Genomic DNA, 26,993 nt, shown 5'->3' with positions numbered 1-26,993 from the left:
TAATCTAAATATTCGTTTACGTAATAGATTAACTTTTGTAACTACTGATATTATTATTATATATTGTTGTAACAATGAAATTAACCTCGCTTTTCTCTTCTAAACTTACTATATTTATAATAGAATGAACTGCACAATATGCTTTAAATCTACGGGGAAAAGAAAGCTTGTAGCCAGACGAGAATTTACAGGATACTTGGCTGCACATCGATATGAAGAGTTTAAGAGAAAGCTGAGGCAGATACCAGAAATTCCAGAGAATAATGCTGTGGAGCGCACATCTTCAAGTGGTAAGAAAAAAGCACTTCAAATAGATATGCTAGCTATGATAGCTAATGATGTATTTAAACAGTAGTTATAGCTTCCAGAACTATCCAGGACCTAGCCTTTCGACAAGAACCGTTGGCAAACATGGTTATTGACGATGATATTGAGATGGAATATTTTCAAGAAGAAGCAGGCAGGGATAGTGGCTAAGAAGAAGAAATAGTTCTGGTAGAAGAAGGAAAGGAAGAAAAAGAAGGCTTTTCCGAAGCAGAGGACAACGAGGAAGAGATAGCTGAGGCGCTTGTTGATGATATCGGATATCCTACCAACGTTTAATATGAGGGGGATACATATATAGATGATGATGAAACCACAGCTACAATTGAAGCTGAAGAGCCTTTTGATGAAGCTGAAAGCTGGGCTAAGCAAGATTTGTTACGAATTGGTACATCAGAAATGACTGGTGAACCTATTCATTTAGACATTGAAGACTCTGGTAGGGTTGCAGGACATACTAAGAGTGAGAAACGAATCAAAGAGCTATATATTTTGATGCAAAATTACCAAGTGCAAAAGTCCGCCAAAGATGCAATCATTAAATGGATCAACAAAATCTATCTTCCTAATCAGTCAAAAGATGAATCACTAAAGTCTGTTTAGCTTTCTGAAAAGCTTCTTAGTGAATCAATTGCTTTGAATGAGAGGCGTTATGACATGTGTGGGAACGGACGCGCGATACTTTAAAGAGATTAACAGCTAAGATGTTTTTTTTGTCTTGAGGCAAGATATGAACTATCTGAAGATGGATCTAGCAAGTCTCGAAACACGTTATCTCAGCTAAGTATGCCGATTTTGTATCATCGTACTTTGTAAATGCAAATGGTATGGATAAAATTTTATAATGAGCAAGAAGAGATGTAGCCGTTGAAACAGAAAAGTTTAATAATTACTACAACGGCCCAGCCCAGCATACAAATACAATGTTGTATAGGTAAAGAATATTAAGAAGATAAAATAAATCATGAAACGCAGGCACAAGTAAGAGTAAATTTTATTAGAAAGAAAATTATATGCAAAAAAAAACTAACTACTCTTCTTGTACAAACTATCTGGCTATTTATACTTCTCTTGGTAGTTCTCGATGATATTCATAGATGCTATTTCATTAGTGTTGTGTTAAATATTAACTTCTTTATGATTTTATCAACAGTCATGATACAGATCATGATCTAGTACTATAATTCACAAATCACTAATTCAATAAAGATTTCATTTGGAGGTTTTACATTTAATAATTACATAATTTATGCTTAACATGGTGATAAAATTGTTTATACACCATTACTGTGTAATAAATATTCAACATTTATGTTTTACTATATTTTTATGTTGTTATGTTCAAATATAACAACAGTTTGTTACATTTCAATCTTATTATTACTCATCACCCTTATTCACAAAAAATATAAATACTCCTACATTATTTACAGTCATTTTAAATAACTTACAACTCATAATTTTACAACTTAAGTCTTTATTTTAGTAAATAAACTATCAACAAGCCTTAACGTACTTCTTATCTTTTGGATTTTATTTTCTAGTTACCTCCAGCCCACAATATTCCCTGTCACTCAAAATGATAAAAATATATTACTAGAAAGGAGAGATAGAATTTTGGAGTGATAACATCTTCAAGATTTCAGTTACCTTAAAAATTGCGTCTTTATTGGTGAAGCTAGATTCAACTTAAGTATCCAAAAGACATTTGGCCGTTCCCTAAAAGGTACTTCTGCCAAAGTTAGAGTAAATATCAAACGGAGTTTCCCCCCCCACTAATTTACGAGCCGTGTGTTAGAAAGAAATAATTAGTTTGACAATTAAATGACCAACACCAGTTGTGTCAAAGAAGAAAATAAAGCTTTCTTAAAGTACTGAGAAAAAGGCGAATGATCGTATAGGTGCTTATACCTCACATAATAGTCTATTTCTTGATGCTGCGATGGATATTTTGGATGCTTGTATGATGAAATGCTGATATTTGGTGATGGAGAACGTTGCAATCCAAAAGAAGGACACGGGAAAAAAGTCAATACATCCAGTACAATATAATACATAAATGTGTTGTAAAGCCCAGTTTGGTGTTTGCAAAGATCAGACCATTACAAAAGATACGCTGGTACCGAGAATTATAGACATTGCTAAGAATATTACGATGGAGGTCGGTCACGAATAAATCGTCTATGCTGTAATTTTCTTTGATCGATATTTAGCTATGGAAGCGATCCTTTAACTGACTTTTTATAACAGAGTGTTATGACACAATGCTATATTATTTTAGAAAACCAATGCTGTTATCCTTCTGTGCTTTTTCCTTTTAACTTCTGTCAATAATAATAGTTTCAACTGAGCAACGTTTAGCCATATTTCTTAATAACTATTGAATCCAAATAAAAATAGTGTACAACTTACAGTAAATGTCATGCCATGATAATAGTAACACCGTAAATTTATTTGGAGATTTTATTAAAGCATATACTTAACTCTGAAGATTATTTATCATTAACAGTTTATTATTATACTGAAGAATAAATTATTTCTACTAAACCCGTCAATATGTGGAAAAGGTAGTTTATCACTTTAGTCGTGGAAAGTACTAATATACATAGTGTCATTTAATTTAGCGTTAGCTTTATTAGAGTTTCATTGTAATATATACGAAAGAGAAGGTCACGTAACACGAATGTAGCGAATATGCGCAATTATTTTTGCAAAAAATTATATAAATATTTCTATATTCTTTGTAGAACTGCTGTAGACAGTTTAATAAATTCTATACTACAGATTTAAGAGATATAAGTAAAATGTATTTTAACTACATCGCTATATAATATTAGAAATTTTAATGCACAAAATTAGGCATAGGTTGCTCCTTGGGCATAGGTATATTGACAGCACTTTTATCGATTTTGTGTATTCAAAGTCCGCTTAATGCTATGCAACCAAAAGCAGGTTCTTTAAGAATGTATGAGCAAGCTCACGAAATAAAATATACATGAAAAGCTTAGTACAACAATATGAAAACTAACTTACTATGGATAAAGGGTAGTACCACTCTATTTCGACATCCATATTAGAATAAATCTTACGTTGTTTGATTAGCTAGTCTGAAAATAAATAATCCTTCTTTAAATTCTGTGTGTACAATGAATAAGGAAATGCTTCCATCGCTTACACATTTGTGGATATCGTCAATCTTATACAGTGACTTACGAACATGTTCATATAATTAGTTCTAGCCTGTAATTCAGTTTATTGCAATAAAATAATGATTCATAATTAAAACTATATTCTTAGTCCAATATATAAATAAATGCATCCATTTTTGTCAAAAAAAGAATACAGCTTCTTATCATTATTGTGGGCTAAATAAGGATTATATTGAATTATTATCAATTCTTAATTTTTTGTCTATAAATTTATTTTCTGATAAAATCTGCGTGGATAGCAACTTTTTTATATGTATATCCACGGTCATTTTTTTAGCTTTCGCTTGTTATAAATGACATTCAATTACAGTGACTCACAAAACTGTTCACGAATTTGCAAATTTTACATAATTAGTGACATTTATTAGTTATGTTATATATCAACAGTATATAAAACTTATATTTTTAGAGAGCTTAAGACTCGGACATTTTATGTATAGAAAAGTTTAATAGAAAAAATTTATTAATTATTATTGAACCGGCTTTCAAATTACAGTATACAGCGTGAACAGTTTTGTGAGGCCCTAACGAAACTGCTAATTATGAAGAAATTGAGGGTTCAGTACTTCGTCCAGTAACCTTTCGCCTCGATACACTCTTCTATACGACGTGGCATACTTTCAATAACCTTTCGGCATTCTTCTATAGTGATTACCTTATACCATATATGTACTACCCGTTCATATAGCTCATTCATGCCTTTTGGAGGCGTATCATATTCATTTAGACGAACCTTTAATAAACGCCACATGTTTTCGATTGGATTCAAGTCAGGAGACTGTGCAGGCCAATCCATAAGCTGATAATCCTGTCTATTGAGGTATTCTAGGACTACAGTTGACGTATGCTTTGAGTCATTATCTTGTTGGAAAATGATTTGGTCACGTCTGAGGTTCAATTGTTCACATGTATGCTGAATAGTATATGACAAATCTTCCTCCAAAATGCTTTTATAGACATAACGGTCCATTGTTCCTTCGATCTTGCAAATCCAACCTACACCTGCGTAGGTAATGGCACTCCAAAACATTAGACCGCCTCCACCATGCTTTCGTGTTTGCTTGACATGCTGCGGCTGAAGCGTCTCACCGTCTCGTATCCATGCCCAAACACGTCCATCAGAATTAAATCTGTTTATTTTTGTTTCATCAGACCATACTACACGCTTCCAATCGTCTATAGTCCAATTGCGATGTGCAAGACACCATTCAAGTCTCTTTTTTGCATTTGTATCGCTTAGGGCAGGCTTCTTTTCCTTTTCGAAAGATCCCAAACCAGCTTCTTTTAGGGCTCGACGAATAGTCTCAACACTGACATCAATACTATAATCCATTTTCAGTTGTTTTTGGACTTGAACCGCATTTTCTAAACGCCCTTTGGTTACTAAATGCACACAATGCCTTTTATCTGCTGCAGACAAGATACTGCGCCTTCCGCCTTTATTCTTATCTCTGTTATTGCAATTTTGTTTTCCAATTTTGGATACTGCACCAAGACTAATTCCAACCCTTTTAGCTACTTCTCGGGTGCTGGCCCCAGATTTCAAGAGAGAAATAACACTATCACGTTGATCCGCAGTAATTCCAGCCATATTCAATAAACGTACCTTTATATGTAAGTTAAAACCTAGTAATATAGAGTAAAAATGATATAAAATTAAGTCTGAACAAGAAGCTGAACTATGGCTGAGTATAAGCCCGATATGGGGCAATTACCAAGTTGTGGTAACGACTTTTTAATTTTTTAATACACGGCCACAAAACTGTTCACACGGACATGTTAATTTGAAAGCCAGATTTTAGACTCCGTAGTTATCCAGTTAAAATAGTATGATTATATATAAACTAAGCAGATGTGAAGCTTTCGAATGATATATTATATGTGAATCTACTGTGTTAACTTTGAATGTTAATTTTTGCATATCTGTAAAATTTTGGAAAACGTGAACAGTTTTGTGAGTCACTGTATAACCTAATAGATATAGCGGAAAGTAATATTTAGAGAAAAAGAATAAAGTATAGCTATTCATTCTGTACTCTACAAATGTTTCCTTCTTACGGTATTGCGATATTTCTGTAAGACATTAAATAAAAAATATCAGAAAATAAATATAGTAGAAGATAAATGAGATCAACCGTTCCAAACTATAGTTCAAAAATTAATAACTGAATAAAATACAGTGAAGATCAAAACTGTTTAAATGCTTCCATCGATTAACTCTATAAGCAAGAAAACACCATAATTATATAGAAGAATATAACATGTTATGTATTATTTTGAAGGATAAATTAATAACATTCTAATTTATGCATTTATTAATGGATATACAATTTCTATTGGATTAATATTAATGTTAAAAAGCGCTGAAACGATTTGAACTGTTTTGTATCCGCCTTCTAGTTTTCAATGAGAGCATAATATTGGTTTATTAGCAGTCCTTTACATTTATACGTTTATGTAAACTATCTATTACTATTAAATTTTTACACTTCCCTATAATGATTACACTGTATCTAATATATACAATGCGCTCGTATAACTCAATCACACCTTTGGACAGTGTATTATACCCATTAATTCTAATTTTCAATAGTCTCTGAATACAGATTAAGCAGAAAATGGTGCGATAAATGATAAAAACATCTACAACTACAGAATAAATAAAGCAAAATACACAAGAAAAACAGAATTTTGAAGAGAAGATAGTGCAGTCATGTTCCATGAGAGAATAATCGTTTTAATATGCTAGATTTACTTTAAATTAGCGACTGTAACTAACGTTTACATCTGGTCAACTTTTCATGATAGATTGAAAATAAGAATTAATAGTTCAAGGATTTACAATGAGTCGTAATGTATTCTGTATTACGCCGAATCATGGTTGATGAATAATCAGCAACCTAATTTAACAATAAATAAAAAAAAGTTGGTTGTATATATTTGTTATTATTCATAATATGTTATATTTATAGTCGATATTACGATATTATGTCATTATGGTTCGCTCATTTCATCAAGATAATATCAAATCCTTCTTACAATCAGGTTGTTCGTACTACAGGATCATGTAATGTATACCTGGCGCTAAAAAGAGTACAAGAGTACGAAATTTGACCATAAGAAGAGGGTGTTCTCTGAACGAGAAGCTACATTTGGTGAGAGAAAGATGGTTGTAGGCACAATCAGACGTTTCTGTATTAGAAAAAAGCTAGTGCTGGATGAGTTAAGAACAACCAAGGATGTTCATCGTTATTTGGTATCTACTGGTCATGATTTAGGTTATTCAGCATGTCTCAAGATTATGAGGTCCATGAATTTTGAAGCAGATATAAAGAAGAATAAGCCTTTTTTGAAGCCTGAGCATAAAAAGAAGCGCTTAGTGTAGGCCAAAGCTCACCAATATTGAACTAAGGATGACTGGAGGCGTATGGTTTTCTCAGATGAAACAAAAATCAATGTTTGGGGGTCTGACGGTATCAAATACTATTGGAAGCGTCCTGATGACAAATTGTCCTTTCATCATTTGGACTTAAATGTTAAAGGAGGTAATGGTAGTGTAATGATGTGGGGTTGTATAACCTATGATGGTCCTGGTTATGCCTGTCAGATTACAGATGGTACTATGAAAAAGGAAGATTACGTGCATATCTTGAATACTACTCTAAAAGATACCCTTGAGTGGTATGGCTATGACCCTCAGCAAATTTATTTCCAGCAAGATAAGGACCCTAAACATACCGCGAAGCTTACAAAGCAATGGTTAGCGGATAATAAGTTCGATATTGAGTCTACTTATAGTTGGCCACCTCAAAGCCCAGATTTAAACCCTATAGAACACATTTGGCATCACCTGAAGTTGAAGCTTAGTGCTTATCCAACCATGGCTAAAGGAGTCCATGAATTATGGGAAAGAATTGAAGAACAATGGGCTACTTTTACAAAAGAGGATTGCCAAAAATATATTGACTCTATGCCAGCAAGAATAAAGGCAGTAATTGATGCTAAGGGTGGTTATACTAAGTACTGGATTTTTCCTTCATATATGCGGCTTTTTCATTTTTGTTTGCGTCTGTGACCAGACTGACTTTGCACTTATTTTTTTCCATTTTGCATCTAGTCACTTTTTATTTGCTCTAGTGTTTTTTTGAATTTTTTTTTTTAAAATTCTATTTTTGCTTTACTTTACTGATAAAAAGATGTAAAAATAAAAAAACCATCAACGTAAAAAAGAACGGAGTAATACAATAAATGAACATAGTTATTTATTATAAACTAAATATTTATAATAAACCTTTTGATAAATTTATTTAATTATAGATTGCTATTATACACGAAAACAAAGTGTGTAAATCACCTGAATCTAGATTATCCAAATCTGACATATTCATATTAGATAAACTAACATTACCATTTTCTGATATGATAAATATACCGTTTATACTGGCTTCATTACCACCAATAGTATAATACTTATTAATTATAACAAGCACTATAAAATCCAATGTTTGATTCAGATTCGTAAACATTGTATAGCAAAATGTTTTAAGGGACATTGGAAAAGTTCCATTTATACCATAAAAAGCAAAGAGAAATTCACCACTATTAATCGTTTTATTAATTTCCAGATCTTCATCAAAGTTTGGTTCATATGCATGTTCAAAAAGGACATGTATTGTTGATTAGAATACTTTCTATATTGCCCATGTAATCACATGTAAAGCATGATGTTCCTAATGTATCCTACTTCTTTTAATACTTGCCTTGACGAACATCTTCCTTATTGTAGCAATTTGAAAATGCAGTTGGTGGTAATTTTTGGGAAAGATAAGCCATGTAGTTGTATAGATGTCTGTACCAATCCGTTGATATTCAACCTGATTCCCTTTACATTTATCAGTTGCTTTGAGCTTGATTCATACAATAGCACTATTGAATACGGACGAAATGTATTTCCAGGTGGTCTTGCTTAATTTTAAACCAATAAAAGGCAATATATTCATGTCAGTATAATTGACTACTTGGCATAAAAATGTAAATAAGGTTGGTGAACGAGGCATCCAGAGTTGTTCTATTATCAGCTGTATACATTCAGAAGAGAGACGTCCCGCCGAAATGCAAACAATTATCCATCGAAGCCTATTAAACCAATAAAAAAGTTCCGCTTCATAACATATAAGGGGTTTGTAATCATATTTGTTTAATAATTTTAAATCAGCTAGATGTTTGAGTGTATGTAAGGATTTTTTTATTAAAAAGCTCCTCGTTGTTAGGCATTAAAAAATTTGTAAAATGATTTAAATACAAAAAGAAAGAAGTAAAGCAAAATACAGATTTTATATGAAATTTATTAGAAAAAAGAATTTTAATCTTTGGTTATTTGTAAGGAACTAAATTTGTCAAATAGTGCATCCTTTGCTATATCAGGCTGCCTGGTTAATTGAACTGGAGTAACTACGCTACGATTTTTGTCTTTAAATTTTTTAATATGCCGTGCTGCAGAAGATCTTGAAAAATTACATTTTTCACTTGCTTCAGTGATTGTCATTTTTTTATAAAATAACATTTAAGCAACTCTTCTATCTGGCTATCAGAGTAAACCTTGTATTGTCCCCTTTTCTTGTTTGTCAAATGATCATCTTTTGCTGTTCCCCTTTGATTGGATGGTTTATTCTTCGCAGCAGAAGCTTTAATATCTGATAAATAATCATCGTATTCAGGGCCAAGAATTTCCTTAAGTTTTTTTTCATAATCTTCATCCATTGGATAACTTTTTTTTTTGAACTCAAAATTCAAAATACCTGATAAAGATTTTTTAGGCTTTATATGTGCAAAAATTTAGACTGGAAATACGGAAGCACTCAACTGCTAAAATTTAAAAGCCTTAACTCTTTAAATAGCATCCAATAAGCAGATTCTGTTAAATTTGTTAGAATTTTCCGAAGCATTTCAAACTACACTTGAACAAATTATATTTAAGTTACATCAATTTTCCAAATAACTTCTAGTCTTACAACATCAGAATAAAAGTCATACCCGAGTCTCAACATCCCAAGATCCCAAAATGTCAAATTTCAATATCCCAAGATTCCAAGATTTCAAGATCCTAAGATCCCAAGATCCCAAGATCCAAGGATCCGAAGATCCTTAAACTAGACTAAGTTTTCAAATTTGAGATATTGGGATATTCGGATATTGGAATATTGGAATATTGGGATCTTGGGATTTTGAGATCTTGGGATGGAATTTTAAGATCTTGGGATGGGATTTTGAGATGTTGAGATGTTCGGATCCTGGATCTTCGAACGTTGAACAATTGAGATTTTGGGATCTTGAGATATTAAAATTTAACATTTTAGGAACTTGGATCTTGAGCGATAGGTTAATAGCATCGGTCATCCCTATTATGATCTTTTAAATCTGAGTTTTTTTTTTGCACAACATGCGTTCCTGAAAATAATTACGCAGCGTATCTTAGAATTTCATTCTTGCGAAAGCTCGATCCTTTTTTATTTAAAAATATTTGAAGTTATTCAACACTTATTTTTCGTATTTTTTTTTAAAAACAAAACAAAAATTTATTATGTCTTATAACGCTGGTTTTCAATCCCTTTTCTTCCACTTTGATAATGAAGCAGGTAATCTTACTTTCGCACCTATGGACGGGTTGATAAATGATATTGTTGAGGAGCAACAACATATTCATGTCGTAGATGATAGTCTCTCCATAAATACGGTAATGGAGTGGGAGACAAGTCATCTAGCTGCTGAACCTAACAACAATTCAACGATGCAACTTCTGACTTTTATGGAATACAGAAATATCATTTCTGAAAGCGAAGCATCTCAAGAATCAGAGGTGCCTTTGGCTGAAACACCTTCTGCTGCTCCGTCTACTTCTGTCACTCCTGTTCGCAGTAAAAGAGGAGCATATCGTAAGTATACTGAAAAGCAAGTCCTGGATTTATTCCATTTGGTATTCGAATGTGGTATGACAGCAAAAACTGCTTCTGAGAAGACTGGTATCGTCATTAGAACTGGTCAGAACTATATCCGCCAGGAAAGATTTCGAAGAGCAGCTGAATACGAACTCCCTTCTGATGTCTCTGGACAAGCAATTGAAGAGAAACCTGTGAAAACAGGAAACAAGAAACTTTTTGATGACCACTCTTAGTTCTTGGTACAACTCTATGAGAAAAATCCTGCAGCTACATTGGCATAAGCTAGGGAAGCCTTATGCAAAGAATTTGAAGACTTGACTATCACCTTGTCTGGGCTTCAGAAGCAGTTGGTGAAGAAGTGTTGTTTGACTATGAAGAAGCTTGAAAAGCTGCCCGCGAAAAGATGCTCTCAAGATACAATAGAACTTCGTTGCGAACGTCTATTAGAATGGCAATCTTTAGACGACTTGGATTATTCATCTAACTGCATTTTCCTTGATGAGGCGGGATTTAATATGCACATCAAGAGAAATTTTGGCCGCTCTGTTCGCGGAAAACCAGCAAAGGTCGAAGTTCCAACTCAACGGGGCATCACCTTAACAATGATGGGTGCTGTTTGTGAAAAGGGTGTGGTGAATCTGACTTTGAAGAAGCCTGAGGAAGTAGTTTCGAAGAAAAGAAAAACTAAAGACGGATCATTGAAGAGCATCAATGGTCGAATCGGAACTCGAACAGAGCACTACTTGGAGTTTATTAGCAGTACCATGGATATTCTTGATGAGTGTAATATGCAGGGTCGTTATCTCGTAATGGATAATGCCCCAATTCATACGTCCAAATTAGTTCGAAGTCTAATTGAAGGAAGAGGATATAAATGCTTATATCTTCCTCCTTATTCGCCATTCTTGAACCCAATAGAAGAATTTTGGTCGAAGGTAAAGTTTGGTGTGCATCGGGAGGAGCTTAGTGAGAAGGCCCAGCTTACACCAAGGATTTTGGATTTTGCCAAGAAGGTGACTTCTGCTGACTGCGAGGGATGGATCCGACATTCAATCTCTTTCTTTGAGCGTTGTCTCAATAAAGAGACAAATTTATAATTTTTTTAATAAACATTTAAGTTTGACTTTATTTTGCATTATAATTTATTGAAATATTTTATTTTTTTCTACTTATTATTTGCGTTTGAGATTTACTTTGTAATATTTTTGAATTTGCATCCCTTTAGTATTGGAAGAGTACAAAACCGTATTTTAATCAGAGCAAAAATAAAAATAAAACTAGTGCAAATAAAAAATAACTGGGTGCAAAATAAAAAAAAATAAGTGCAAAATCAATCTGGTCACGGACGCAAACAGAAATTAAAAAGCCGCATATAGGAAGGAAAAATCCAGTACTAAGGAAATTTTGATGTACCCTGAAAAATGGTCCGGATGTACACTACAACTTTAACCTCCGATTTTAGTATATTTTAGCCAATCATATTTCTTGAAATTTATATCAATAAAACTAGACAATTTTCCCTTTTAAATACATTTTGTTCTGTGTTATTTGCTTTATTTGTTCATTAGTTATAAGTGTTTTTGTCATTTTTGTCAAAGCATCCGGACCATTTTTCCGCCTACTGTATGTATAAATTGTTACTCTCAATTACTTGCAACATAGTAACTCATCAGCAAAGTGCAGTCATCGTCAATAATGATCTATTTGAATTCATATATTTACAAATACTCTTTTAAATAATAATAAAATGAAAAGGAAGTTGCTAACTGAGAGAGAGCTCGGTTTTTTTTTTAGCTATCTTTATGGAAAGTCATAGTAGTTTAATACACACACACACAAAAAAAAAAAAAATAAAAAAGAGAAAGAAAGAATGCGAGGAAGACACTGTTATAGAACAAGCTCTGGATATAAGCATAAGTAATATTATAATAGATGAATTACATAATAAAGGATAAACTATAAGCCTGAATATGAAATAAAACTCTGTATAGAACATCTTGTAAATAATATAAAACTTATTGACATCTAATCGACTAGATGTATCAAGTATAAGACATCGTATCATTTCTACATATTTATTTTTATAACCTTGACAAAGGATTCAAGTCGTCTTTGATCCACTAAAATAGACACCAGGAACCTAAGCTCATATCAAACAATCTGAAACTTAAATCAGATTATTATAACACCCAATAGATAATCCATAGACCAGTCTCTTGAATCAACAGGATGTATATCCGAATACTAACACTGTTTCATGACTCATGTTCTTTGACAGCTATTTTTATTTCTTTGATTCAGGATTCATTTATATAAATACAAGCGGTTGTGTAGACACAAAATAATCTTTAACCTTCAATTCTTATTTTTATTTTATTTTTCTTTTATTGAATAAAAACAGTCTCAAACCATACTTCCTTTTGTTCCTTTTCTCTTTTCTTTTTTCTTTCTCTTTTTATTTTTCTTTATTATATTACGTTCCATCACAGACATGCCTATAAAAATTTTGTATGCTTTTTTAAAAATTTCAATATAGTAATCCAAAAAAAATCAGTTTATGTTAAAGGCTTATTCAACCTTGCTGACTTTAATCCAAGAATGTTAATCAAGGGGAACTGAATGATAACTTTATTAGTTGTCTCTTATTACATATCTCATAATGTAGAAGAAGCTTGTTAATAAGCTTAGGTTAGATGTTCTGCGAGTCATTGGGATCCAATATATAGTCGATTAACAAGGAATATGTATGTATAAAGAAATATATTACGTGTCATTATTCAACTTGATATTTGTCTCTTATACTGTATTTTTCAAATAATTTAAATAAAAAAAATAAAGAGATTATTTGAAAAAAATAAAATAAAATGAAAAGGTTAGCGAGAGTGATAGACAATAATATAATATATACAACGTACCTGTTAAGTAAGGGATGCGAAACCGTTATAGAGATCGCATACATTTAAGAAAATTTTTGAAAATCAGGAGGTCTTTCATTTTTATGTTGTAACATGTATGTAAAAATGTAGTTCATGTTTTTAGCAGCCATCACGTCACGATTCCATACCGTATTGCAAGAGTTACACTTGAGTACAGCATGAAGTTTATACTTCGATTTGGATGTAGTGATATTAGTTAGGTCTCGTTTTTTTTTTTTTTTTTTTTTTTTTTTTTTTTTTTTACAATAGTTGCATGTTTGACTAGTCAAATATTCATCAACATAGATAAAAGTGTTTCCTTTCAATTCTTTAGACATTTTCTTAATTGCATCCGTTATCCGTCTAGTAGGAGCAGGAAGTTTTCCTTTCATAGAGCTACCAAATTTAGCATCACCAAAGGCAATAGTACTTTTCTTAAATATGTCGGTGATCTGGTTATTCTTGAGCCTCTTGGATCAGTGTACTTTGCTGGATTGAACCTCTTGTCATGGATTTCTTTTTGAGTGTCATTAATAAAAGCCTTGGCCTTATTCAAATCATCTTGATGCAAGTTGTTCAACTTTTTTGATATTTATAAAGGTGTATTTGAGTTGATAGCAACGAGTACTGATTCTCCCAAACTATTGAATACTTTACGATTTAACTTGCTGATGCCTTCAATATTCTTGAGATTTTTGAATACATAACTTAGATAAATAGAGGTGAGGATATGCATAAACATTTTCTTCAAGAGGTGGTTTTGAAATTAGGAGCATCAAATTTGGACCAAAGTGCAATAGCCTTTTTTACAATGAATTGATTCTCCTTGTTGTTGTCAATAGTAGAGGGCCATTTAGCAGTAGAAGGACTTGGTTTTTTTTGTGATAAATATGCGTTACAAGTGATTTTCTTTGAGCGACAGTTAATTCTTTATCACAAGAGAGTTTGTGCTTGTCATTTGAAAAGATACTGAGAAAGTAACAAATAGTTCTTGATTCAAAATTGCTTGACATGTTGTTACGTACTGATGTTCCATATTGCTTAGCCATTATTGATACTACAGTTTGATATCCTTAGCTCTTGTCATCTTCTAAATTAATCTTGTAAGGTAATCATGATGTGCAAAATTTTATCAAAGCCATTTTTGACTTCATCTTCAACTTTTTTTTTCCTTGTCCAGTAATTCAAAAGAAAAGTTGATAGAACCAGTCTTGTGTAATAGCATGAGGCATTTGTTTATTCTTTATTTGATCAAGATAGTAGTAGTTGGCAAATATAGCACTGGCATAAACAATTCGTGTGATATAAGGTACCAATTTTTGAATTTCTAATACCATTTTTTTTTTCATTCTTGCAACAGTTTATCAAGTTGGCTTTGACAATAGAGGTTCTGTTAAAGTCTTTATGTGTTTCAGCTTTTCTTTTAACACGGTAGGGACATTTTGCGCTACTGGACCTTTCATGATCAGTTCCACCACAACTAGGACATTTCATTTTTTTTAAGGATGATGCTTTAATTTCTTCATGGACAGTCTTCAAAGCTTCTTTCTTGTTAATTTTCTTTTGGAGCTTCTTGGAAACAATTTTTTTTTTCAATGGTAGTAGTAGTAGTAGTAAATTTGCTAGTTGAATCAGCAACAGTAAAAGTAGGTTTGCTAGATTCACCAATTTAAAAATCGTCAAAATCGTCAAAATCATCATAAACATAATCACCATAATCAAAAGTAGGGTTGATCATAGAAGGTTTTTCTATGTAATAAATCAGCATTATGACACTGATACGTATTGGATCAAATGTAAACCTTATCTTTTTCTTTGGTAGTAGGAGCTGTATCAATTGCCTTTCCTTTACCTTTGTCTTTTTTTAACAGGAGCAGTTTTAACCGATAAAGCGGTGAGTGTTGTTGTCAAAAAAAAAATAATATAAATGATTGCCTTGTTCAGTGGATTGTTCTTCTTGGGCAATGGTACGCTCTGTTTCTTCATATTCTTCATATTTCTTGAATGATAAGTTTTCTTGACCTTAATTTACATTTTATCAGTTTTTACTTTATTAGTTCAATATAATGAAACTTACTTGTTTTCTTGCAAAGTTTTATTTGTGGTTGAAAATCATCGTCAGTGTTTTCTAGGAGTTCATCATAGTTAGTTAGTAGTAGCAGTAATAACAGCTTTCAGGAAGAGTTTTACTCACTATTACAAAGACACCATGGGTGTGCATCCTATTATGTAATGCTTTCACTATTCTGTTACATACCTCTTTTTTTTTTTTTTTTTAAGAGTGACCCCCTCTTCCTTAGGGTCAGGGGGGATTTCCTTTTACGTTTCATACTATGATAGCAATAACAGGTAGAGAAAAAAGAAAGAAAAGGTAATAAAGGAAAAATTTTGCGGTTTTTATCAACAGGCTTCGATACATTAAATGTTGTCTGTTGTAATTATTTTAAAATATAAGGCCCTTTTGATACTGAATAATTACATACGAAACGCATAAAACAGCTTCAACTGTATTATTGGGCAGTCGGTTTTATTCTTTAAGTGAAGAAAGTATGTGGTTATAGTATCTTTAGAAAGTAAATGGATATCTAGTTGTTTAACTTGTCTTTATTTTATTTTTTTTTCAATTAATTACGTTTATAAACGGAATTTCTATTTCAAATAGCTTGAATTTGTATTTCAAAAGAATCGAATTCATATAATAATAATTAATCCTGTAACCAAGAAAATCTTAAAAAGTGGCGCAAATGAAAAAAAAAAAAGATACAAATATTGAAATTCCGAATAAGCATCATTTTAACTTTGATTCTTTCTATTTTTAGAAAAGCTTACTATATATTTTTTTGAAACTAATTCTAAGCCCAATAGCCCTTTCTCTCTTTTCATTTTTATTTTCATTTATTTTTCATTTTTTTTTTAAATCTTCTTTTCATTATCATGGCAAGTTTCAAATTAGATATACCCGTAGACTTATCTGAGAAAACAACAGATAAATTAGATCTTTCTAAAAAAATTATTCATTTAATTTCAGGCGCTACTGGCATCTTGACAATCTGTATTGTTGCCCCACTTATTACTATCGAAGTCCGCTATTTGGTAGGTTAACGATGGATCATAACAACAATTAAAAAAAAAAAAGAAGAAAAACCATTTTATCTTACCTTGTTATTTTATAGGGCGCAGGTAAAGCAGGTCCTAATTACACATTGTTTGTTGCATTATTTACTATTGCTACCCCTTTCTTCTTGGTCTATTTCCCTTTTATGTATGAACGTTATAATAAGTTTAAACGACTTGGCAAGTTTATGATGAAAAACCGTACCAACTTGATCTTTTGTGGATTTGATAGCTTTTTATGGGCTACTGCAGGAATTGCAATTACTGTTCATGCTAATAATGATGCCAATTGTGCATATGATGCAGAATTAACAGATACATATGGATCATCTTATACGAGTGCATGGTCAACACAAGTAAAGAAGAAGACATACTATATTGTTGTTAAGGAAAAAAAAACATTAATTTTTTTTTATAGTGTAATTTAGCAAAAACTACAGCGGCATTTACTTGGATCACCTGTATTTTATGGTTAGTGACACTATGTCTAACAGGCATTAACTTTTGGAAAGAAAAATCAATCATTCAACAAAGATTAAATGAACATCGATTAAATAAACAACAAAAGTTTGAAGAGCAACAAAAGCAGGAGGAAGAAGAAGATGAAAGTAATTATCGATATGAGGTTAATGCTGGAGAACATGAAGACAAATCACCTTTTATTGATCCACATCAGCCACAATCAACGTTACCTTTTGTAGACCCTAATAGTCAATATAATATGCAACAACAAAGTACAGTAGCTTATGATCCATACTATGGACAGTCTCAACCACAGCCTAATTTTACAACACCTGGACAATATGCTAATGAACCACATGTATTCTCACCTATGCCACAACCAGAACCATCCTATTATAATAATAATAATAATCATTACTAAAAAAAAAAGCTTATTTTGTATACATATTGTATATCCCTCTTTATTATCTATATCTTCCCAAAGTTTAAAGTAAAGTAAAAAAAAGGAATTCATCAAATAAACAACCTATTTATTATCGTTTTCTTCTTTTACGAGAAGTAGTAGTTTCTGATATTAAAAATGGAGTCCAAATTAATTTTTCAGGTTCAAGTAAAATAGTATTAGAATGATGAGTTGCTGTTGATAAAGACTTGTTGAAAATGATTTCATGCTTTCCATTCTTTAGTTTTTGTAGCATATTTTGACCTTTTAAAGTTGAAATGATATCCTTTATTGTAATTGAAGTATTTTTACTTAATTCTAATAATTTAAGCTGTGTTAGCAAAAAATTCGATGATAATAATAAAAGAAATGAGATGATACCTTCTAATGTAATTTCTTGTCTTTCTTCTAATTCCCTTTTAATAGCCCAAATCCAATACTTTTGATAACTTAATAGACCTAAATAGGATAATGGCTTTTCAGGGGAACCTATTTTACCTTCTCTTTTTGATAAAAGATAACTGAAATCAATTAAAAATTGACCGTATCCCTTTCTTTGATAACAAGGTAATGTCATAATACATGATAGATTATAACCATGTAAAGAAGATTTCTCCTATTATACATTTTAGTATTTATATACCCTATCCTAGTATATTGTTTTGTACCTTTGAAAAGTATCCTACAAAATGACATCCATATTTATCTACTTTGACTAGTACATAAAATAAAAATCCTTCTACGTCATAGTAAAGTGTCTTGTGATTTAAAAACATTTTAGCTAATAAACAAAGGTTTTGACAATAAAGTCGACTTTTCCGTCCATCAATTTCAAAGATAGATAACTGGTTATCGCGATAGATTTCATTACCAGGAGGGTACTTTGTTGTACATTTCATCTATTATCATTAAGAAAAAGTTATTATTGTGTGTGTGTGTGTTTCCTTTTATTAAGTAGACAACAAAAGTTGACATACCTGATGTCTTTTAGTTGTATATTCACTTTTCATATATTTTAAACAAAATTCGCAAACATAGATTTTCTCCAAGGAGCTATATTCTTCTGGATAAGGTGCTAAATACCAATTATCGATTACATAAGGGCCAATTTGAACATGTTTAATATGATTCACTGGCAATGGTTTAGGTAAGAAAGAGGTAGTAGGTAGACGTTGTTGTTGTAACTTTTGTCGCTTTGATGGTTGTTGTTGTGAATTGACAGAATTTGTTTGGTTCGTAATAATAGTAGTAGGTGTATTAGTTTTTGTAGTAGTAGTAGTAGTAGTAGTAGTAGAAATAGAAGTAGCAGCAGCAGCAGCAGCGGCAACATGTTTATAAGTGTAGTTCTATATATCATATAATATAAAATCCCCATTATTTACTAGTTCATATCATTATTCATATTCATACAAAATAAGACTTACTTACTTTTGCTAATAGCTTGGCTTGTTCAAATAAATTAACTGATGAGGAATCAGGTATACCTCTTTTATACTCTTTTCCTAATAGTAAAGGAGAAAATCGGTTTCTTTTTTTAGTAGTAGAATTTAAATGGGTATAAAGGGATTCTGTAGTCAAGTATTGAGGCCCTTGTTGGTAGTTAATTCTCTTTGGCACTTTACAAGATGATCTACGAACAGTTAATTCATCTTTAGAAATGGTCATTTGGTATATTTCAAAAAAAAAAATAAAATAAAAATGTATAATAATAATACCATTTTTTTTTCCATCAACCAAATAATTACCTAACATAAGCCAATCAAATCGCAATGGATTTTTGAGGGGTAATATCCTGAATGAGCATGTCTACTTGTAAATTCCATCTAATATGAGATACTATAAATCTAATTATTAGTATTTGACGTAAATAAACTACAGAATCAATATTCTGTTTATATTCTATTCTATTATTTTTTTTTTGAAAGAACAAATAGGTTAAACTCGTTGGTAAAGGAAGTAATGGTGCTTTCTTATTATTATCCATATTAAAACGTGATTGGTGTAAAAAACCAAAAGCATAGTGGATCCATATTATGGTAATATACTCAGCAATACAAATTATTACAAGCTTTGAAGGATATACACTACATTCTAAATTATGCTTTTATAACTACTGTATACAGCTCTTTTTTCCACAAATCATCTTTTTTTTTTATGACGGATGTATTATGCGCATTCGTTATACGAATTGGTGCATATTTACCCTAATAAATAAAACAAGCTTTTTCTTCATACACTACAAGTCTTTTATAATTATTATTCATATAAACATTGGAATAATAATAATTCTGTCATTTGTTCATAAAAGTTATTCTAATAAACAAACATCATCAAGGATATTTGCATTTGAAAAAAAAAAGATAACTTGGAAATCTCTTCTTTAATGAACAGAAAGTATTCTTATATATACTACTATTCAAGCATATATGTTTATAAGAATAAAAAAAAACAAGACTATAACAATCAGTTATAGGGGCCAATATCATTTTAAGAGAATAACAACAACAATTTAAATTGTAGTCATACGTCTATTTATCTGTAGCTCTTTAAATATAATCGCTATTTGGCCTATAAATCTCCTTTTGTCATCGTGTTTGACTTGAAGAAGAATGACCTGCTGCTTACTTTATGTTAATATTTATCATTTTATAATTATAAAGTGCTGATAAAAGGAAAGCTATTATAAACAAATAGATAATCGACTGAAAAGTGATATGATTGACTCTAGTTTAAAAGATGAAGGAAAGGGTAAATCCTGTTGAATAAACTTTTTGATTTGTAACACTCTTTATTGGTAATCATGTGTATCTAAACAAAAAGAGCAAGAAAAAAAATGAAACAAAAAATTAGTAATAATATGCATTTTAATTATTAGAATATGATAGGCTATTGTGACAGTTATGAAGAATGATCATAATTATATCAGGTCCTTTTTTTTTCCCTCTCTCTCTCTCTCTGCAACTAATGAGTACATTAGCTGAACTTTCTCGAAGAGCAACAGTTAATAAAGTAGATAGCTCTAAATATTCAATTAAAAGCTGGATATCCACTGTTGCAAAGCTATATGAGCAAGTAAGAAATAGTGTCAATCCAAAAAAAAAAATAAAATAAAAATAATGTTAATGGTAAATTAGGGAGATTTTGAATATAAGAAAAAAGCTTATGATAATGCCTTTGTGAATTACATGAAAGGCTGCAGGTAATAAAGTAAATAGAGTATATCAAGCAAAAAATATACTCAAGTGTTTCTATATAGTATTATGATTGAAGTTATAGCTAAACACCCACAATGCAAGGAAGCAAAAAAAGACCCCATCTATCTTCAACTAAAAACAGTAAATAATGGAACTAACATACATACATACATTATATGCATAAGGTCATTAATGTCTCTATTTAGCGCACTGCTAATGATATTATCGATCTTTTGGAAGAAATCACAAACAGACTGCAACAAGAAGATCAAGAATTAAAAGAGACTTTAGAAAAATATCCACCTGTAGATAACATTTCAGAGTCAACTACATCAACTGATACAGAAAGTTTGCTAAATGTCTTGCCTTCTGTTCCAACCCATATTCCTACCATGAATGAACAAAAGTTATCCCCGAATAATAATAATTGTCCTTTCATGTCATCACCAGTTATGCAAATGCCTGAACCAAAGCCTGTTTTTCCTTTGGGAATACAATTACCAACTCCTTTAAAAACATTTAGTTTACCACCTACTTTTATTGTGGAGCCAAGACAATTAGCTTCTTGGATAGTAAAGAGAAATGATGGACAAGAACAGCCTAGTGTACTGATATTGGATATTCGACCAAGACAAATATTTAATCAAGGTTTCATTAAGCATAAATGGGTAGCGCAAATTGAACCATTAACATTAAGACCAAAGTAAATCAAATTAAGCACACACATACACACAAAAAATAATAATAATAATAATAATAATAAAAAACTAACACATGTCTTTTTAGTATTTTATCAAGTAAAGTTGAAGAATCAATGATGATGAATCCAGAAGCAGAACAAATCATTTTTGCAGCACGTCACCAGTTTGATATTGTAGTTTATTATGATCAGAACTCATACACGATGAATAATAATAGTTTAAGATATTTAACAGAATCAATTTATGAATTAGAATTTCAAAAGATATTGCAAAGAGCGCCTATCATGTTGGCTGGTGGTTTCGATGCTTGGCGTTCCATTATTGGCGACAAAGGTATTTTTAGATATAATAGACAGGAATCAAACAGCGTCAAAAAGGAAAAGCAAGTAGATATAGAATTGACACCTGTTAAAGTGCATCATACCGTATATGACTATGTAAGTTATAATATCATATTAGGCGATATAGACGTCTTCATCAGTATTGATTTATTTATTTTTGGTAATAGTTTAGTAGCACAACAACAGGTACATCACCTAAAACAAAAGAATCTATGGCTCATCATCAAAACCCTCCTCTTCGTGGTATCTTTGGTACTAGTACAACTTTCTTTGAACCATCTACATCACCTCATTCTATGCCTATACCCCAACCACAATCTACAACTACTATCCCACCACTACGTCCATTAACACGTAAAAACACATTTATTGATAATCCCTTTCATGGATTTACAACAACTACAAATAAAAAGTTTGATATACCACCTAAACCACAACGTCCTTTACCTCCTATACCGACCTCTAGTACAAATCACACCATCATGGGGATGGCTGGTTTAACTAATTTGGGTAATACATGCTTTATGAATTCCATCCTTCAATGTCTTAGTGGCACCATTCCTTTTGCTCGTTATTTTATATCAGGCAATTATAAGAAGCAAGGACACAATGGGATACTCACAAAGGCCTTTACTGATCTCCTTCGTCAAATGTGGAGTCGATTTCAAAAGGAGACAGTAACAACAAAGTTCTTTCATAACACCCTCTATCATCTTTCTGACCAATTTAACGACTTTCAGCAACACGATGCTCAAGAGTTTATGATCTTTGTCTTATCGACCTTACATGAGGAATGTAAGGACAAACCCTTAAAGGTACCCACCTATGAAGAGCTGGACGCTCAATATGGTGATGGATGGCTTGATAAGTTACCTGATTGGCAAGCGAGTGCATGGAGTTGGGAACGAAGTTTAGCACTTAATTCGAGTATTATCGTCAGCCTCTTTCAGGGGCAATTCAGGAGTCGATTGCAATGTTTAACATGTGGATCCGAATCGACGACCTATAACGATTTTATGTCTTTATTATTACCCATTCCACTTGAATCATCTACTCATAAGTTGACCATTTATGACTGTCTTGATGAATTTTCAAAGAAGGAGACCTTGGGAGAATCCAATGAATGGCGTTGTTCACGTTGTAAAGCGATGCGAACTGCTACGAAGCAATTGACTTTATCAAAGTTACCTGATGTTCTTCTTGTGACTTTGGGAAGATTTAAGAAAGAAGGCATGTTTTCAAACAAGTTAGATAATGATGTAGATTATCCTATGGTGTATGTATAATATATATATATATGTATGTATAGTAGATGAAGTGTTAATTTGAATTATTATACATATTTTAGAGGGTTAGATCTATCAAAATATGTACCGTATACCATGTTTCCACCTAATAAACCTCCAGAAAAGAGTACTTTTCAATATGATCTTTATGCTGTATCGGTAAGCTAAGAAACAATATACATATATACATATGTATATATTACTAAATACATGCTTTGTAGAACCACATGGGTACATCGAATGGAGGACACTATACTGCATTTGTAAGAAATGGCTATGAATGGTATGAATTTAATGATACAAAAGTACAAAAAATAGAAAACTCTCAAGTGGTCACAAAAGCAGCTTATAATCTGTTTTATGTGAGATCCACTGTAAAATAAAGATGAGCACATGTATAATAAACTTTTTTTTTTTTTTTTTTTTTTTTTTCGTTTTGTTTTTGTTTTCCATTTATTTATTTTAAACTATTATACAAAGAAAGAAAGAAAAAAAAATTCTAATTCTATTTTACATCATTATTGATTAGCAAAGTCTGCTTTCAGAGCTTGTATAGCAGTGATTGTACCAAAAATTAACCCTATGATGCCGATCAAGACAACGAAAAAACAAAGTATTAGCTCATACCATGACTTGTTACGAAGACCTGTTAACTTTAAATAAAATAAGACAGGGAAAATCAAGATAAGAGCACAATTCGAAAAGGCACCGAGGAGAGACATAAAGTCACCAAAGAAGGGTACAAAGATGGCAATGACAGTAATGATAACTACCATCGTCAAACGTAAGGCGACTCTTAACACGATTTCCATAAACTTTGAATGATGAAATGAAGAGATACCAAATAGTTTTTCGAGGTCAAGGGCAAAGGAAGTCATAAGGATAGGAGCAGCCAGGATGATATGTACAGTAATGATGATTGCACTTGCCGTTTTAGCACTACCAGCAGGAATGGAGTCATAGATAGGGCTTTGAGTTTTATTGCCATATACATAATAACCAGGGATAGCGGTTAAAAAGTAGAGAGCAGCACAGGTGGATAGACCGGCAAAGACGACTTTCCCCCAACTTTGAGGACGACGCATACCAGCTTCCACATGAGCATAGACAGGATTTCCACCAAAACTAAAGATAATGGAAGATAAGGCGATAGGGAATTCAGACCAAATGACATTATCATGATGTATATCAACCTGATTAGGTTTATCCTTAACGGCCATAACGAGAACAATCAGAACAACGATGACAGTCGTCAGCATACCAAATGCGCTCATAAAGCCAACTTCTTTCATCGACTTGAAGCAAACAAAAGGTAATGAAACAATAGCTGCGACAATGATAACCCATATAGAAAATGTGAGTTCTGCACGAGTACCTATACAAACAGAATGAAGATTTTGACCTGCTAATAAGAAATAAAGTACAGGAACACCCAGAAGAGTAACAGCAGTAAAGAAGAAGGAGACCCAGCCACCTATTTTCCCGAAGGCTGCTTCAGCGACTTCTTGATAAGAGGATAAACGAGTACGACCATTATAATATAAACAACGAATTAGAATGATACCTGAATCTAAAACAAAAAAAAAAAAAGTGAGTTACATTATTTCAACTTGTATATTATTCTATACAAGTGTGTATTTACAAGTTGAAAATAACCATCCCAAGACAAGAATAAAAAGCCCTATAATAATATGTAAATTATATAAAATAAATAATGTATACATCTATATATATATATATATTTTTATTCTTTACCAATCCAGCCGCCTTGTTTTAGTGCATAGGGTAAACTAAGTGCACCAGTACCAGCAACAACACAAACAATATTAAAATAAGCTAAAAAAGAAGATCCACCTTGACTATCACGATCTACACCATGACTAAAGCTAATATTGTCATCATATTCTGATTCACCTAATCAAACCATGTTAAAATAAAAAAAATAAAAATAGACAAGTACATAACTAGCTATTAATTACCAATAATCTGATCGGTGATCTGGTCTAATGTTGGCTCTAATTTTAAGGGTTTTTCTTTGTTTATTTCATGTAGTTCCATTTAAATGAAGTCAAGAAAGAAAATATGTATATAAAAAAAAAAAAAAAAAAAAAAAAAAAAAAAAAAAATAAAGTTTTGGATAGTTGAGTCATAGTGCGGCGGAGAAATAAAAAAAAAAAAAGAAAAAGCAAACAACAAATAAATGTAATTCTTTAAAATAAGATAATAACAAATAAGATTAAAGATAATTAAATACTACTACTAAACAACACGTACAAGCATAAATCATATTACTTTTAATAAACAACATAACAACAACATAGATTTTTGCTTCTTTTATTAATGTATTTCATATTCCGAATAACAGCGTGTAACAGCAATCATTGTTGAAATATTATACAACACATATTTTTTTTTTCTTTTTTTCTTTTTAATTATTTTTATTTATTTATTTTAATTAAATTCCTTCAAATGTTGATTAATGGCCAAAAATGGTCCTGTGGTAAAATAAATAACAATAACTGCATATTGAGTGATGTTTATTCATTTCTTTTATTTTTGATTTGAAGAAACTTGTATAAAGGTAAAATGATTTAAATAATAAATAAATTAACAATTTGAAATAAACCAAATTTAAATTAGGGTCATCGTGCTTCACATTGTCAACACGAAGATCGCCAATTGATTTTAATAAAGAAAAAAGGAAGACCATCAACACAGTGTAATCGCTGTAAAGAACTAAGGACTGTTCGACAACTTCATGTTAAATGTGAATGTGGAATCCAAAATAAAAACGGTGGGGGGAGTTGATAAAATAAGTCACTGAAAAAAAAAGGGGAAAGAATTTATCTGATTAATTTCTCTATCGTTTTTTTTTTTCTTTTTTTTTATTTAAATCAGATAAGAGTATTATTATACGTAAGCACAGTAACAACAACAACAACAACAACAAAAGACTGCAATTTTATTGACATAATTTTATTTTAGCAACAAGAAAAAAAGTTCGATTAAAAACATTAAGGCCTATTGCACCAAAAAATGAAATAAAAAATAATTGCTGTCAGTCAATTTCACCTTCTAGCTGCTGTCAAAAAAAATCCAGTAAAGAGAATCAATTAGTGTCGTCAATAGCTAATACCACAAGTCATTCATTACCTTTATTATTACTATCTGAATCTGTTCCACTACCTAATATACCACCGCCAACATCTTGTTGTGGTCCACCTGCTAAGAATCAACAAGGAGAAACAATTCGTGTAGTTACATGTCGTTGTGGAGATGACTGTGCCTGCATAGGCTGTGACGCACACCCATCACGGGCTATGAAAGAAGGTAAAAAGGATATTTATATAGGGTTTGACATGATAATACAACAAAGACAACAACAACAACAAATATCAATTGATTCATCAATAGCTTGTTCTGCTAATAAAATACCTTCTTCTATTTTATCAGATGATGGTATTTTATTATGTGGATGCGGATGTTCAAAGTCATTAGAGACTTGTTCTTGCTGTACACATGATTTATAAACGGAAACAATAATACAGATTAATTTTGCTTGGATATATAATAATAAATAGAAAGGATCTGTGTAGCAAATTGTTATAAAATATAACTAGTGGTTTAATCCTCTCTCTCTCTATATATATTGATCGAAGTATTGATAGTCACGGAATGTAGAAAAACAAAACAAATAAATGTTATCTTTGATTTCTTTTGGGCCTATATATTGAATATGTATTATCTATTTGATATCTAATTTTTCTATGCTTTTCTCCTCTCTCTCTCTCTCTCTCTCCCTCTCCCTTTTTTTTATTTATTTAAACAGAGCTTTTCCCTCTCTGCTGCTGCTACTGCTGCTGCTTATATAAACTGATACAAAGCTCTTTTTATTTCAAGGTATAGAGAAACGAAAAGAAAAAAAAAAAGGGCATCTAATAGAAAAGTATTAGGAAAATTTGATCGAATATATAAATATATGATAAATGGTAGTGCTATTTATTCTCAGAATACATCGCTGTTTTTATTTTTTGTTTGATTCTTTTAATAAAGAATAATAATAATAA

At 31.5% G+C, this 26,993-nt stretch overlaps 9 protein-coding genes across 9 annotated transcripts; 4 read left to right on the top strand and 5 right to left on the bottom strand.

The window, feature by feature from the left end:
• Nucleotides 1–124: 124 nt before the first annotated feature.
• Nucleotides 125–1,291, top strand: BX663DRAFT_544451 (uncharacterized protein; the record flags this gene model as incomplete). The annotated part of the gene is made up of 3 exons (XM_051530891.1): nucleotides 125–290; nucleotides 353–469; nucleotides 626–1,291. 3 exons carry the CDS (start codon nucleotides 125–127, stop codon nucleotides 925–927), a joined length of 585 nt encoding a protein of 194 aa, XP_051380879.1. The 3' UTR covers nucleotides 928–1,291.
• Nucleotides 1,292–13,430: 12,139 nt separating this feature from the next.
• BX663DRAFT_553532 (uncharacterized protein) lies at nucleotides 13,431–14,435 on the bottom strand (the record flags this gene model as incomplete). Its single annotated transcript, XM_051531455.1, has 6 exons — nucleotides 13,431–13,577; nucleotides 13,689–13,815; nucleotides 13,872–13,966; nucleotides 14,039–14,093; nucleotides 14,174–14,211; nucleotides 14,286–14,435. The coding sequence occupies 6 exons, from the start codon at nucleotides 14,433–14,435 to the stop codon at nucleotides 13,431–13,433; spliced, it is 612 nt and encodes a 203-aa protein (XP_051380878.1).
• BX663DRAFT_138622 (uncharacterized protein) lies at nucleotides 14,208–14,974 on the bottom strand. The gene has a single exon (XM_051521559.1). The coding sequence runs from the start codon at nucleotides 14,878–14,880 to the stop codon at nucleotides 14,638–14,640; it is 243 nt and encodes an 80-aa protein (XP_051380877.1). The 5' UTR covers nucleotides 14,881–14,974; the 3' UTR covers nucleotides 14,208–14,637.
• Nucleotides 14,975–15,183: 209 nt separating this feature from the next.
• On the bottom strand, nucleotides 15,184–16,046 carry BX663DRAFT_138638 (uncharacterized protein). Its single transcript, XM_051521560.1, has 4 exons — nucleotides 15,870–16,046; nucleotides 15,644–15,794; nucleotides 15,464–15,514; nucleotides 15,184–15,408 (listed from the first exon to the last, which is right to left on the bottom strand). Exons 1-4 carry the CDS (start codon nucleotides 15,876–15,878, stop codon nucleotides 15,266–15,268), a joined length of 354 nt encoding a protein of 117 aa, XP_051380876.1. The 5' UTR covers nucleotides 15,879–16,046; the 3' UTR covers nucleotides 15,184–15,265.
• Nucleotides 16,047–16,320: 274 nt separating this feature from the next.
• Nucleotides 16,321–17,383, top strand: BX663DRAFT_487879 (uncharacterized protein; the record flags this gene model as incomplete). The annotated part of the gene is made up of 3 exons (XM_051524780.1): nucleotides 16,321–16,479; nucleotides 16,560–16,856; nucleotides 16,919–17,383. The coding sequence occupies 3 exons, from the start codon at nucleotides 16,321–16,323 to the stop codon at nucleotides 17,381–17,383; spliced, it is 921 nt and encodes a 306-aa protein (XP_051380875.1).
• A 92-nt stretch (nucleotides 17,384–17,475) lies between these two features.
• On the bottom strand, nucleotides 17,476–19,104 carry BX663DRAFT_138575 (acyl-CoA N-acyltransferase). Its single transcript, XM_051521558.1, has 5 exons — nucleotides 18,833–19,104; nucleotides 18,382–18,750; nucleotides 18,073–18,303; nucleotides 17,786–18,020; nucleotides 17,476–17,722 (listed from the first exon to the last, which is right to left on the bottom strand). Exons 1-5 carry the CDS (start codon nucleotides 19,067–19,069, stop codon nucleotides 17,496–17,498), a joined length of 1,299 nt encoding a protein of 432 aa, XP_051380874.1. The 5' UTR covers nucleotides 19,070–19,104; the 3' UTR covers nucleotides 17,476–17,495.
• Nucleotides 19,105–20,589: 1,485 nt separating this feature from the next.
• On the top strand, nucleotides 20,590–23,309 carry BX663DRAFT_532037 (uncharacterized protein; the record flags this gene model as incomplete). Its single annotated transcript, XM_051530425.1, has 7 exons — nucleotides 20,590–20,603; nucleotides 20,661–20,739; nucleotides 20,805–21,301; nucleotides 21,385–21,736; nucleotides 21,808–22,916; nucleotides 22,989–23,085; nucleotides 23,148–23,309. The coding sequence occupies 7 exons, from the start codon at nucleotides 20,590–20,592 to the stop codon at nucleotides 23,307–23,309; spliced, it is 2,310 nt and encodes a 769-aa protein (XP_051380873.1).
• Nucleotides 23,310–23,349: 40 nt separating this feature from the next.
• On the bottom strand, nucleotides 23,350–24,703 carry BX663DRAFT_515602 (transmembrane amino acid transporter protein-domain-containing protein). Its single transcript, XM_051528465.1, has 2 exons — nucleotides 24,569–24,703; nucleotides 23,350–24,496 (listed from the first exon to the last, which is right to left on the bottom strand). The coding sequence occupies exons 1-2, from the start codon at nucleotides 24,648–24,650 to the stop codon at nucleotides 23,445–23,447; spliced, it is 1,134 nt and encodes a 377-aa protein (XP_051380872.1). The 5' UTR covers nucleotides 24,651–24,703; the 3' UTR covers nucleotides 23,350–23,444.
• Nucleotides 24,704–25,301: 598 nt separating this feature from the next.
• On the top strand, nucleotides 25,302–26,813 carry BX663DRAFT_515599 (copper fist DNA binding domain-containing protein). Its single transcript, XM_051528464.1, has 5 exons — nucleotides 25,302–25,426; nucleotides 25,494–25,507; nucleotides 25,567–25,720; nucleotides 25,825–25,842; nucleotides 25,912–26,813. The coding sequence occupies exons 1-5, from the start codon at nucleotides 25,396–25,398 to the stop codon at nucleotides 26,454–26,456; spliced, it is 762 nt and encodes a 253-aa protein (XP_051380871.1). The 5' UTR covers nucleotides 25,302–25,395; the 3' UTR covers nucleotides 26,457–26,813.
• The last annotated feature ends 180 nt before the right edge of the window (nucleotides 26,814–26,993 follow it).

This window comes from Cokeromyces recurvatus (assembly GCF_025118155.1).
Source record: "Cokeromyces recurvatus strain NRRL 2243 chromosome Unknown BX663scaffold_20, whole genome shotgun sequence".
In the NCBI taxonomy this organism is placed as follows: Eukaryota; Fungi; Mucoromycota; class Mucoromycetes; order Mucorales; family Mucoraceae; genus Cokeromyces; species Cokeromyces recurvatus.
This window is presented reverse-complemented; position numbering and strand designations above follow the sequence as displayed.

Bases quoted from the DNA above. Each gene is read 5' to 3' on its own strand.
- BX663DRAFT_138622 (XM_051521559.1), bottom strand. From the start codon at position 14,880: ATGAAATGTCCTAGTTGTGGTGGAACTGATCATGAAAGGTCCAGTAGC.
- BX663DRAFT_138638 (XM_051521560.1), bottom strand. The intron at 15,515-15,643 runs GTATGTAACAGA...ATGAACTCCTAG, and splicing joins AAAAAAAAAAAAAAAAAGAG to AAAACACTGACGATGATTTT. The intron at 15,409-15,463 runs GTAAGTTTCATT...ATGTAAATTAAG, and splicing joins AAAACTTTGCAAGAAAACAA to GTCAAGAAAACTTATCATTC.
- BX663DRAFT_138575 (XM_051521558.1), bottom strand. From the start codon at position 19,069: ATGACCATTTCTAAAGATGAATTAACTGTTCGTAGATCATCTTGTAAA. The intron at 18,751-18,832 runs GTAAGTAAGTCT...TATGATATATAG, and splicing joins AAGCCAAGCTATTAGCAAAA to AACTACACTTATAAACATGT. The intron at 17,723-17,785 runs GTATCATCTCAT...TTAAATTATTAG, and splicing joins ACAAGAAATTACATTAGAAG to AATTAAGTAAAAATACTTCA.
- BX663DRAFT_515602 (XM_051528465.1), bottom strand. From the start codon at position 24,650: ATGTATACATTATTTATTTTATATAATTTACATATTATTATAGGGCTT. The intron at 24,497-24,568 runs GTAAATACACAC...TTTTTGTTTTAG, and splicing joins GGGATGGTTATTTTCAACTT to ATTCAGGTATCATTCTAATT.
- BX663DRAFT_515599 (XM_051528464.1), top strand. From the start codon at position 25,396: ATGTTGATTAATGGCCAAAAATGGTCCTGTG.